The sequence below is a fragment of the Botryllus schlosseri genome, chromosome 2 (assembly GCF_051294905.1).
Source record: "Botryllus schlosseri isolate E-star chromosome 2, Bs_hap1, whole genome shotgun sequence".
NCBI classification, from domain to species: domain Eukaryota; kingdom Metazoa; phylum Chordata; class Ascidiacea; order Stolidobranchia; family Styelidae; genus Botryllus; species Botryllus schlosseri.
Window position 1 is genome coordinate 32,103,294 of NC_137237.1, and position 14,171 is coordinate 32,117,464.

At 42.6% G+C, this 14,171-nt stretch overlaps 1 protein-coding gene across 1 annotated transcript; it reads right to left on the reverse strand.

Annotated features, from left to right (window-relative positions):
• Window positions 1–1,898: 1,898 nt before the first annotated feature.
• On the reverse strand, window positions 1,899–3,650 carry LOC145434669 (uncharacterized). Its single transcript, XM_080312012.1, has one exon. It carries the CDS (start codon window positions 3,648–3,650, stop codon window positions 1,899–1,901), a length of 1,752 nt encoding a protein of 583 aa, XP_080168138.1.
• Window positions 3,651–14,171: the final 10,521 nt, after the last annotated feature.

The window sequence follows — 14,171 nt, forward strand, 5'->3', positions numbered from 1 at the left end:
GCGGGCGTTCAGTAAAATGCGGTGATATGCACTACTGCAATCCGTAAATCGATTGTTTGCGCTTGCGCACCGAGTGAGAACAGATATATGAAGACGTGGTGGTCACGTCGTTCGCGATCGTACCAGACGCATTCTATTGGATGTCGTTGTCAACGTTTCCGTACATTTTCATTGTTATGCAACAATCAATTTTCTTACCAATCATCAATGAATGAACATAAATTATTTGCAAGCGACGTCTATTGACCGTAGGTCCTGAACACCTGTATCGCGAGGATGGGGTTTCAAGTTGGTCAAGTGGTTCCGGATTCGTTACCCTGGGCCGACCTGCGCACACAGAGCGTGAGAAACACTGCTACACTATAATCAGACGTATTTTAGTACAGAGCATTAGATGCACTCGAACAATACCTAACCATATACATATCAAACATCATACATATATCATCAGCCACGATGTTCTTGGAACAATTGAAAATTGCATGTTACCTTCCAACTCACGCACTTTTTTGCATTCTGGTAGGTACTCTGGTCGGTAAAAGTCCTAGTTTCGCCGCAACGAAACGATAAATAGGCGAAATGTTTTTCGTCCTGCTTTCTTCATCTTTGACGTAGGGTAAACGACAAGTTTTACAGGAGCCTTCGTTGTATTTACATCTTATCTCTAAAAAACACCCTCCATCAGACCCGGCACGAGTCGTATCTACATAATAGTGAAGAAATTCACTGGTCGCGCAGACGTACTCGATCATGAGCTCTACGGTGCGCAGCATTTCGTATTGCGACCATGTGGCTAGCTCGAAAATCATTATGTTTAATATATGGATAACTGTTCAAGGATTAACAACAGACTGAAACTAGACGGATGTTTACTGTAAAGATGATTGAAGACTGTACTTGGTGGATAATGGAAAGTATAGGAGACAGTATCCAAGCGCTATTTGAGCCAGCGGAAGTAAAAACGCTGTAAATGAGCGAGTTGAAATATCATTTATTTGCAAAGTTGCATCAAAGCTTAGAATGCAAAACGAGGCCGTCGGCACCGGCACTCTCTAGTACCGGATTCAGGCTTTCACACCTATTCAAATCGGGGAAACCGTGTGAAATACATATATATACCAGATAGCCTACATGTGGACTATTTTCTGCGCCTTTTGGTGGTGGTACACCACAACCGAACCTACTCCTCCCCTGGAACATATCTTCATAAGACTTGGCGGATTTGACTCGTTTTAACCAATTGGAATGGGCGTGAAAGCAAAATTGAACGCTGTTTACCTGATTTGCATCCTACTCTATGATGGAAACAGGATATCTAGAACTATATACTTAATAGCTCTGGAAAATATATGGGTGCATACCGCCGAAATTTACGATTATCCTAATGGTACACGAGCTAGGAGCCTATATGGACCACCAAGCTTCATATTTCGATTCGTCTGATGACGAGTTCCAATGATACTTTGCACAATGCAGATGATTTAATCTGTGTAGCCGACTTGCGAATGTACAATATCGATTTTACAAGTGTGGGACACTTCGCTACTGCCAACTTATCCACTCATCCACTCGTCGGTCACTCACAAATTTGTTAGTCTCAGATCAATATCATTCGGACTACGAAAAGTCCATGCTGCGTTATAGTCGGGAGTGGGTCCATACCATAGGTGTATGAATACCCCTGCACCTTCCACGTTTTGTTACGTTAACAACACAACATACATCTTACCTAAGCACAACTGATGGCGATTTACTGATGCAGCCCGCACATAATACTTATCCCACCTCCTCGCCACAGAACCTCTCACTGCGGTTAGATAGATAGATAATTATATTTGTGTGTAGCGATTTACGCTTTATACACAGTATGACTAGGATGATGTAAGCATTGGGCACATTCATAATATGCGCCCGGTTTTCCTGACAAATTCGTAGATTTCGGCATCTAGCAATTGTTCGGATAAAATGTCCTTAATAGTGAACGGAATATGGATGCATGCGGCCTCTTCTATTAGTTTACGTCTGTAGTGCCCGTATTGGGGGCAGTGTAGCAAGAAATGGGACAACGTTTCTTGGCAGCCACAGCTGTCGCATAGTCCCGTAGTGTGTAGGTTGAGACGATGAAGGTGTCCATTTAACCGGCAATGACCGGTTCTTAGGCGGAAAAGGATTGTGTCAACTTCGCGTCTTTTTGACGGAGGATATACGGACGAGGCTTCGAAGAGTGTCTTGTATTGCTGCGCAGAGTCCGAGGTGGCATAAATTTCTCTCCATTCTTCCATGTATGTTGTGGACAATGCGGACTTTGCTTCGGCCGGGGTCACCGGTATCACCGAGTCGATTGTTGTCCTCTCAGTCGCATGCCTAGCATGCTTGTCGGCACATTCGTTACCGGCTATTCCAACGTGGCTAGGAATCCACATGAATTTTATGGTAAGTCCCTGGCTAGCTAGCGTGTTGAGCATGTGGTTAATTTTCAGTGGTAGAAGGTCTTTATAGAGACTTGACGAGGAGATGCAACGCAATGCTGATAAGGAATCGCTCATGATCAAGGATTTGTCTGGCCGAAACAAAGCTATCCAATAGAGGGCTCGAAGGATAGCATATAACTCCGCTGACATAACTGACGATATGTCTGTTATGCGGAAATATTGAATTGCGTTTAAATCTGCTACATAGAAAGCCGATGCAGTCCCCGAACGGCTCTTGAAGCCGTCCGTAAAAATTTTGGTGTATTCAAGGTACGAGGTTGCTAAAGTTTCATTAACCCTAGATACAATCACCGCGGGGAGGGTCTGATCCCGGTTGACCTCGGTCATCTGCACATCTACAGCGATGGGCGATGCGAGCCATGGTGGTGTTGCGAGTACATTTGCGGTACCAATGTGAAAACTGTCGAAGAGTGGATTGCATGTAAAGGAGTTGAATGAAAGGAAACTTGAGCGACTTGGGAAGACCTCCTGCCACGACCAGGTAATCGATTTCCGTCCCGGATGGGGATGCGGTGACGAGAGAATGCTGCATTTGTGCGACTCGCATACCTTCTTCCGTCTCAGGGATAAGGGAAGTTCATTGCAGCAATGTTGCAGAGCAATTATAGGGGTGCTGCAGAGAGCGCCACAGCTGATTCGCAGGGCAGAATGTTGCAATACCTCCAACCTTTTCATTTGTGCGTTGGTAGCCCCGAGTGCATAAGTTTCGATGCCGTATTCAATAATACTCCGTATCTGGCAACGATAGATTTTCAGCAAGGTCTGCTTGTTTGCTCCCCAGGTTTTACACGCTATCAATCTGAGGAGACTCAGTCGGTTGGCGCACTTTTTGAGAATTTGGTCAATGTGGGTTTTATACGAGAGTTTGGAATCAAACATTATACCAAGGTACTTGACAGTCTTCTTGACAGGAATTTTAGTGTCTTTTATTTTCTGGTTTATGTTCGGAATGATCCTCCTATGTGTAAACCAAACCACTGTGGACTTGGAAGGAGACACCCGGAAACCCCACTTATCACACCAGCGCGTTATCTTCTCCAGCGACAGCGCTAGTCGTGATACGGCGTCAGAGATTTGGTACGAGGCTTCGTGAATAGTGCAGTCAGCATCAGCAAAAATCTCAACTTCGGATAGTAAATGATTTGGGAAATCATTCATCATGATTGAAAACAGCACAGGAGATATCACACTACCTTGTGGTATCCCATTCTGGGGTGTCCTGATCGAGGAAAATGCGCTGCCAATTCGTACTTGGAATGACCGATCCGTTAGAAAAGATTTGATCCATCTGTACATGCTTCCCGAGATTCCAATGGTACGAAGTTTGTGAAGAAGGCCTTCTTTCCATACCATGTCATAGGCTTTATTCATGTCTAAAAATACTGCTACTACCGAATACTGGTTCGCTAGTGCTTTGTCGATTGAATCGTGGAGCGACAGTAAATTGTCTCGGGTAGACCGGCGTGGTCGGAAACCGTTCTGATGTTCGTATAGAGGATTTGGTGTTTTGCGAGGAACCATTGAAGCCGAGTCACCACCATCGATTCCATTATTTTGCATAGACTATTCGTGAGTGCTATGGGGCGATATGACGATGGGGTGTCTTGTGGCTTACCGCCCTTCAATACGGGGATTATTGTCGCATGTCGCCAGGATTTTGGGACCAACCCGCATTGCCATGATTGGTTTAGTATTTGCAGGATTATTCTAAAGTTGTTTTGGAGGAAGTCGGTTTATCATTTCGTAGCAGAGGTCATCGGGACCAGGCGAGGACGACTTTCTGCTATTCATGGCTCGCATCAGTTCTTCCTTCGTGAATGGGGCATCCATAGGAGCCCCAGATAATTCGTTAGAGGAGCATAAGTTCCATCTCACTGCGGTTACAACTATGTGCAGCATACAGTGAGACAGACTGGCTGGCTGTAAAACGGGTAATACACACTGCCGCGACGTAATTGGATGAACGTGTCTGCAACTGATTATAATTATTAAAGTGGCGAGCACACATGTCTTTCTGGCATAAGGGATCTGCAACACGAGTGTCAGATGTTAGGAATGGCGACGCTGCTCCTTGATTTTACGATTTCTGTGCGTGAAGCAGACTTGGACAACTAGAGAATTCTCAGCTTTTCTGAATTAGATTAGAATTAAAATTGGAGCTCCACAGTTTATTCCAAAGCTATACAGCTTTTTCCAAATTAGATTAGAATTAGAATTAGAGCTACACATAGTTGTTCATGTGTATTGTAGCCTAATTGGAATAAAGGTTTGATGCTGATCATGGACCTTCGGAAGAAACTCAATATAAATTCGGGGCTCCACATCAAGACACTTTGCTTACCATTAGGCCTTAGCTTTATGGAATGGTAGAAGGGTCTTTTAAACCGAAGGAAGATGCTATTCAACCCCGAATTGGAAGAAATGTAAAGTGGGGTCGCGGGATGGTTCTCAATATAATTCATAACTTGAGCGATACGAAATCTCTCCTGAACACGAAATACACCGCATACGACATATGATTTTCAACCACTTTTCAAACGATTTTCTCAGTCGTAATACAATACTATCTAAGTTATTATATATAATCGGAAGTGCAATAAAAAGTGAATGACGCCAATCGAGGCAAACCCGACTACCCTCGACAGAAGCAGAAATAGGCTTCTGGGCCGTTACACATGACAACAGATCAGGTATATAGACCCATTCTTATAGTGGAGTTCACAGATATTACGCTATATCTGGTAATCTCGGCTACACAGACCTGGATTAGGTGATGGGCATTTCGATACTTATTGGATAATAAATCGATGAAACGAAACTGAAAGCCAGAGTCACGTTCGAAATTATTTGTATCCTCGATTTTTCTTAGGATCGGCCAACTTTAAAAGTTTTAATTACGAATATCTGTGCAATTTTGAAATCGATAAATGTGCGTAGTGCGGGTTTGCATAAGCGAAATGTCGATGTGCGAATGAATTGTTACGATTACTGAGCTTCTCGAAAATAATAATAATTAGGTAAATATGTTGTAGTTGTTCAGGAAACATACATTTATGGAATAAGAGCAGTGGTCGGATTCATATTTTTGTGAAAAGAATGTATCACATATGACATATTTGTCAGATAGAACATTAAACATTATGATTGTAGATTCCAGGACCTTCAAATGAAAAAAGAACTGCCGTGCGCAACAACGGGAAAGTTACGCTCACTGTAATGTAAGCCTATATCGCATTCAGGATTGGATATGTCTGTGATCAATACTATTTTAGCACATATTCCTCTGCAACCTATCCCAGGACATGTTCCTTTTAAAGGTAAAACCATATACTTATATCCCGAACAGCAATGTGAACTCGGTCATACTGTCGAAAATCTAAACCCCATTATAACACTGGTAAACACAATTTTTGTTGACTTTGATCAGACAATTGATTTCGACTAACTTTCAGGCGCTGAATTCAAAAATGATTTCCGTTTTCTTGTATCATGTCACGTTTTAGGGGTAGGCACCCTCCCCATTGTCTTATAACCCACATGAAAGTACTACTTTTAGTATTTTGTTTTTACTGTATTAAACGTTCCAAAAACCACAAGCAGTCGAAAGTAAATCAATAGACGCCCAATAAACATTTGCACTGCTTTATTTGGTTGATTTAAACTGATACTGATTCTGCAGGACAAATAAAGTGTGAGTTTCCGGGTCCAAATTTACGCTTATAATTCTGCGGGTTGTCTCGATTGATATTCGAGCAACAGTCAGATAACATATGTGAGATCTAATCTACTCTGGTATCTTACCCCCATTATTTTCAGATATTGGGAGATGATTTCTCTCTGTTCATCGCTGACTATGCCAAAGTTTTCCGGGAAATTATTTAGATAATTTCGCTTTTCTGCTGTTCGACATAAACTGTGGCAGTCCCAATCGTGCTTGTGATATTGCAACAATTCAATGTTTCTGTATTATTCTCATTGTTTCTGTATTACTCACGAAGATGAGTGTGCAATTGTTACTCCGTCTAAGACAGTGGTTCTTAACCTTTTTTCTTCCAGCGCCCTCTTTCAAAAATTATCGTGCTCCAGCGCCCCCCCCCCTCAGCTTCATATTGTAAGGAATGTAATAAAGACAATGAGTAAGAGGGAGGGCCGTAACAGCACTTCGTCAACCCCCCTAAAAACGATTGCCTTGCGCACCCATAGCGTGATAAACTGAACTTCTGAGGGCTTCGCCCCCACGAACCCCATATCGTGATTTTGATGGTCAGCAAAGTTTGTGTGGCCTGGTCGCCCTAGGAACCAAAATTTTTCTATAATTCGCGAATGAATAGGTGGTAATTACATAAATAAGTCCCTATAAACTTTTCATCCTCTCAGCCCACGTAATCAGATTTACCAGTAGCACTGAGTGAGCTGTTGTATAGGCAAATAAAGGGCAGGTAATTAATAATTAAACATATTCGGGCGTGCCCGCAGGTACAATTATTCGTTACCAGGGCCGTAACAGCACTTCATCAGCCCCCCCCCCCAAAACAAAAAACGTTGGTCCTGGGCCCCCATCGGGTGATAAACCAAACTTCCGGGGGGACTTCACTCCCAGACCCCCATTAGGCTGTCCGCTATTTGCTATTAGGTATCTACATTGGGTGTCCATTTGCTGAGGCAGCTATTCTCGCCTAGTCGCGCGAAGTGCGAAAAATTTCACTAAATAATGATTGAATTGGTCAATATTATCGGGAATTGCATGTAAATTGAGATCAATTTCTATCCTCTCTCTGCTCACGTAAACACATTTACCGGTAGAGCTGAGTGAGATGCAATGTTCCCTCTAAGCTGCGCACGTGCGCAGTGCTGACACGGTCTCTGCGCACAGAAAATCTACGTTGCGCACAACAAATCCGGAGTTATTACCTTTTTTTAGTCGTTACGCACTGTTGTCCAAGGGTCAGCGCAGTGAGTTGCTGAGTGTGCGCAGACTCATCAAAACTTAAAGCGAACATTGTGAGGTTTCTTGGAAACTGTAGGGCCCGTTACTAATAATTAAAAATATTCGGGCGGGCGAACCCGTTGGTATGACTTAGTTGCCTGATGTTATTTCATGACCCCTGTCTGCAATATCAAAAAATATAGAATCGCTAAACGGGGATATCGCCCAACAGGTGTCAGTCATTTAGGCGCCAATGGACAATTAAACCTATATGGATTTTGAAGGCTATATGTAACGAAGTTTGCGGTGTTAATTTGCTCTGAATACTCATTAAGGATATGTCCTATCACCACATCATCTACTGTGAAGCCGTTTTTCTCCAGCGCCCCCCATACCGCCCCCCTGAGCCCAGCGCCCCCCATATCGCCCCCTGAGCGTTTCCGCCCCCCTTCAAAATCGCCAGCGCCCCCTGGGGGGCGATGGGGGCAAGGTTAAGAACCACTGGTCTAAGACGTTGCCATTTTGGAGAATCTCACACTTTAGGATCATTTTTGAGCTACCAATAGACATTTGCCATTCACTTGAGTTGTAAATCGGGATTCCTATCACGACAATAAACAAATCTACCAAATGTATAGCTCTACGATGAAAACGCCGTTTCGCATGATCGAAAGAGGGATATCTTCGCTCTCTTGTCAAGTAATCTTTTCTTAATTCGCAAGGATGCTAAAAGTTCCGAATATTTATCTTCTAAGTCCCAAAGCCTATGTCAGATCATTCAACTCGTATTGACGGACATACGGTCTGAATCATCTTCAATTTCAAAATCTTCATCATTAGACCTGTCATCCCTATAAGATCTTCATCCTGATGCAGATTATCTAGCCCAGTGGTCGGGAACCTTTTCTGTCCGAAGAGCCATATTGGCCCTATTTTATCCATCTCAACTCCCAAAGAGCCATACATGCCAATCAACTGTTACGTCACAATTGAAAATTCGTATTAACGTATTATAAAAACTGGTATTTATTGTTCGAAAATAAAGCTCGAAACGAGAGGTAAGGCAAAGACGGGCCAAGTCTCACCATTGATAACGGAATTAATCGAAAGTTGCTTAGAATTGATTAGGACTGATATTAATCGAATGGGACTGTCACACTGATTCCGAAAATCTAAATACTTATCGACTTCTCAGTTCTCAAAGTATTCGGCGGTAACATAACGTTGCGCTACGCGCCTACATTTTATTACCGGTACTACACGGAGCTATACTTACCAATCAAGAACGTGGATAGCTATGACGTTGTTTATAATTCGAGTTTGTAATACTCACATCCACCACAGTTCATTTCGCGCCGAAGATCAGGAAGACAATGCGTATTTTAAAACTGCGTTTTGAAATGGACGTCGCCATGTCTGCTATGCTCTTTGATCAATCAACGTATCGCACAATTCAAGGTTTCGAGCCGGGTACATAGAATTTGCGAGTGATGTTGGCCGCCGGCTTGCAACAGAAATTTGATGATTTTGAAAAGAGGGGGTCCGAGCCTATAAACCTGAAGACGACATTGCCTTTACCTCTCAAATACATGTTTATACTGCCACGAGAATAATTATTCTGGCCGTGATGAAAATTTACCAACAAGTCGCTGAAATATTGATTAATTTAGTACAATAATAAATATTTGGCAAAGAGCCATAGGTTCCCGACCACTGACTTATAGGCTATGGTCCAGTGGCGGCTCGTGACAATATCGGGTGGTGGGGCAAGGGGTGCATGCGATGTTAATAATCAAAATGACGTCACAATAGTGTATTCTGACGTAGAAATGTGACTTCGTGGTCGTCACAAACAGTTTGTATGGTGTATAGATATTAGGCATTGTTAACTAGGCTTACGCATTTCAAATTTTAATAATATATTCATGACAGAAATATATTAAAACCCGAAGCTTTTCGAGCTGACACTCTTCAAATTATTCGGAAGAAAATATGAAGTACAGTAGTTCATGCCTGCATATTTTAACGTTTGTATCAGTAGGCGTATTGCGCGCGGCGTGATTTCATAGTTGCAAAATGTTCAAAGACGAATTCATTGAAATCTGGAATACTCATAATGACCAGGGCCGTAACAGCACTTCGTCAGGCCCCCCCCAAAACTTTGGTCTTGGGCCCCCCATAGGGTTACAGACCGAACTTCTGGGGGGTTTCGCCCCCCAGACCCCCCCTCCGGCGATACACTATTTACCGCTATTCATCACAATAATCGGGAGTTTGATTCTTGAATGAGCTATTGTCGTCTAAGCGCGCGAAGCGCGCAAAATTTCTAGAATTCATGATTGAATCGGTCAGTATGATCGGGAATTGCATATATTGTTATCAATTTTTATCTTCTCTCTGCTCACGTAATCAGATTTGCCGGTAGAGCTGAGTGAGGTGTGTTTGAAAAGGTAAGACCACTCAATAATCTTCAGGCGTATACCCGTTGACAGGAACGAAACAGCACCTCGTCAGGACCCCCAAAAACGTGCGTCTTGGGCTCCCATAGGGTGATAAAACGACCCCATGACGTTGTTCGCGTTTGTCACGAAATCATCCGTACTGAATTGTGAGCCAGCGCCAAGCGCGAAAATTTTCGATAATTTATGATAAAATCGGTCAATCAGATTGGCGATTGCATATATATTATGCTATCAATTTATTGTCCTCTATACTCACGTAATTAGATTTACCGGTAGAGCTGGGTGAAGTGTCTTGAAAACGGGAGGGCCCGTAAATAATAATTAAACATCTTCGGGTGGGCAGACCCGTTGATATAACTTCGTTTCATGATGTTATTTCGTGACTTCCAGTCTGCTACATCAAAAATATATAGAATCGCCCAAACGTAGGCTTCTAAACTAAGACACGCACACGATTTCAAATTGGTATTTCTTCACTAGCATAAATTTTTTCCCAGCGGGATGATATTTGTCTTGTGAGGTTCAGATTGCAAAGACAGGAACATTCGGTGCCAGGCATTTAGGCGCCTATGGACAATTAAACCTATATGTATTTTGTATATATAACGAAGTCTTCGGTCAGCATAAGGGCATAGACCAGGGGTCGCCAACTCAAAACGGGTCGCGGGCCACTTTTTCAAAATTCGTCGAGGCCGCGGACCGCATGACTTCTTTATCGAGATAAAAATAGGCAACGCTGTTTAATATCCATGTTTTGATAACTCTACGTCACTACAACACCAATATGGGCAACGGACAAATCGTGATTAGTCATGTTATGAATAAGCACCGGGGTTCGTATTCCAGTCGCGCAAGGCGCGAATTTTTTTTCATTTTCTCGAGTGAATTTTGTCATTAATATTAGTAAATTTCCACACATTACCATCAATATTTATCGTTTCTCAATCCATGTGATCAAATTCATCGGTAGAGTTGATGCAGAGGGTGTACACGAAAATTTAGGGAAGTTATTAATGCTGTGCTGCATCTTTGGGTAGGTAAATTGTTATTAGTCCCTTTTGTTGCATGTTGTTATTTCTCGACATCTCAGCATTTTCGGTATAGTGGGAATATATTGGATTCGCCCAAACATAGGCCTGCCAGAAACAAATTTTCTTCGTGGTGAGGAGAACACGATTACAAAATGGTATTTATTTATCGAGCGCATCATTTTCCTCTGCAGTTTACATCTGTACTGTGGGGATCAGATTACAAAGAACACTACTATACAAATATCGAAAATCAACTCGCACTGAACCGCGCGTAGAGCGAAGAAAATTTCAAGAATAATGCAAGCCTCTTAATAATTAGGGAGTCAATTCGTAAATTCAATTTGCGTATTGACGGCCACCAACACATTCTATTCAAAATAAGTGTCGACGGCCGCATCATTTTTGTTCTACTGCTGTAAACTCGCCACCGCTGAACTAAAGTGGTTAGCTAGACACTGTACTTTTGGGGAGCCCGACGTCGTTTTCTAAGCGTCCCGGTCTGGGCAGTGGTGGGCCATTGCACCTCAAGGCAATATGCCCATTCATATCATCAAATTTTTCCTCTGTGGAATGATATTACAATCGCCGAAGCCGTAACAGCTAGTGAGGAATAGTGACATTGGGTACAGGAGAATTGCTTTTACTTTGAACAACAACAACAATATGTCTGTACTAAAATCAATTTCAGCATTTCAAAATGCTTTACTAAGCGTTCTTCCTAAATTTCAAATCAGGTCGCGGGCCGCAAAATAAGACTTCACGGGCCGCGTGTTGCTGCCCCCTGGCTTAAACCTTTTCGCCCAAGTTTTTCTCGCTGCCGATCGTTCTGGCACACTTCTTGGAGTCGCATGTTATATGGCCTAAAACCTGATTGTATGTCTTGGTGGGTCGTGGCGCGGTAACGGCTACTTTAATTCGCGCGTAGCGCGAAAAATTTTTCAAACAAATTGCATAAATTTTCAAAAAATACTCTATGATTTATGCTAATTCACTAAATAATTTTGGGCCCCCTTCGAGCTCGGGCCCCCCCCAATTGGGGGGTTTGGGGTGCGGCAGTTACGGTGCTGATAATGACAGCGCTGAGAATCCTGAGCACATCTATTATAACTCATCCAGCCTATATCTTTACACATCCCGATTCTAAGAGAGGTCTCGATGCGTTTTAATGTGCTGAAACCACGCTTGGATTCTGCGGATGAAATCGGGTGGTCAATATGATATTAAAAAAGCTAGTTGCTGCAGCAAAGTTGATAGAAGCGATTTTTCAACTATTATAATTTTGAAAGTTCACCACTGCATGGTTACTACTTCGAAACAAAGATGCATTGTAATATAAGCCAGTCAACTCTAACCGAGTAATGTCGACGATCGGGTAATATCGAGACACCGTTTGCAGTAGAGACCACATTCTCCAGATCACGATTGCCAATTTTGTTCCAACTAGATAGACCGCCTCTGGCACCAGCAGTGTAAAAGTGTATAACAAGGCGTCCTTATCCTCGCTTGTACCTCAGCTATTCATTGTTATCGAAATATGTTGGGAAAAGGGTAAGAGTGCGCTTTCCTCACACGTACGATTAGATCAATGGACAATTTCTACGCTGATAAGGACCAAGTCTCTTGACCTCTAATCACTGCTTTAAAGGAAACTGCATAAACGGCGTACGGAGCAGAAATTCAACACGATTCATGTTCGCAATTGACCTGGCTAACAATCTGCAGACATAAGACTCGAGATAACCGGAAAGGTCAACGAGTTCAGACACAAACGCCATTGTTATCTCATAGATTTGGCCTGTCATATTGAATCCAACCAACACATCATTTCAAATTTGAAGAAGACGAAAGCAGCCTCGGAATTTGGGTCTCGGAACAACATAGGAGATTTTGGCCTTGAAACTGGAGACTGTGACATAACACAAATGGCTTACTGTCTAGAAGTCTGCTGCTAAATCGGCATTGGAAAATATATTACCGAATAAATACGTGAATGAAAGCTGCAAACTTAGTACACTGTTACATGACATCATCGACAAGTAGCCTCAAGACCCTTTTCGATATGGTACTGTCAAAATTAATACGAACAGCCTGTTCGGAACACACCAACACAGAATTTTGCGTAAAATTTACTGAGGAATAGGCTGATCAAGTGATCAGCTGTTAGCCGTCATCGAAAACGAAATAGCTTTCGCGCTTGACAGGGGGCTGTAAGCAAATGGCTTGAAGGCCACAATTTTACGGTGAAATGGACATTGGAGAATATAAAGTAAAAGTAAATATTTGAATGCAAAACGAGAATGTTAGTTAACTGTTTCATGATATCATCGTCTCATCACCTATCTCAGTATGGAACACAGTTAACGTTAGCACAGACACACCGGCTTTTTCGTGAAATCCGCAATGCGTCAGGTAGGCTATAGTGTCAGATCGGCGCACATCTTCATACAATACTCGACCTTGATAACGAAATTACTGCCCTAATCACTGAGTGTCAACCTTGAGACTTGACACAGCGTTCGATACTAAAATCAAGACACATCGTGCAAAAGCTCATGACAGATCTAGGTAAGGAGCATCGTTAAAATCAATATGAGACCACTACCGGCTTTGCGTAAAATCTGTTAGCGATAAATGACGAGTCTGCTCTCACTCGACTTAGGAAACGAAATTACCACTAACATAGTTCAGTGACAAACTTAAACTTGGTTCGGCGTTCGATACTAACATTAAGACTTACCGTGCCAAATTTCATGACCGATCTCGGTATGGAACATCGTCAAAATCAATGGATACCAATACCGGCTTTTGAGTAAAATCTGTTTGCGATACATGACGGATCAGCACACACTCAATTTCGGAAACGGAATTACTACCCTAATCTTTAAATACCAACCCTGAAACTTGGGGCAGTGTTAAATACCACCATCACGACATAACACACCAAGTTTCAAGAGTTATCATGGTGTGAAACACCGTCAAAATGGACCTATACCAGCAAAGATCGACTCAACGCATATGACGGTAACCGAGTTCAGATATAGATATGATTGTTACATCACACCTTAAGGGCAACCATGCTATGTTGCCCCACCTGCTCAGCAATTTTATGAATAGGAGAGAGTAAATCACCGTTTCTTTATTGTTCGCGACTTTGAGAGAATAGACAGTGAAAGCTTGTTTTGAGCGCTACCGGGGCATGCCCCGGCTAGGCATTCGCAAAGCGAAAACACGGAAGAGAATTCGATTTTCGCAGAGACGT

Excerpts from the sequence above, each read along its gene's own strand:
- LOC145434669 (XM_080312012.1), bottom strand. The coding sequence starts at position 3,650 with ATGAATGATTTCCCAAATCATTTACTATCCGAAGTTGAGATTTTTGCT.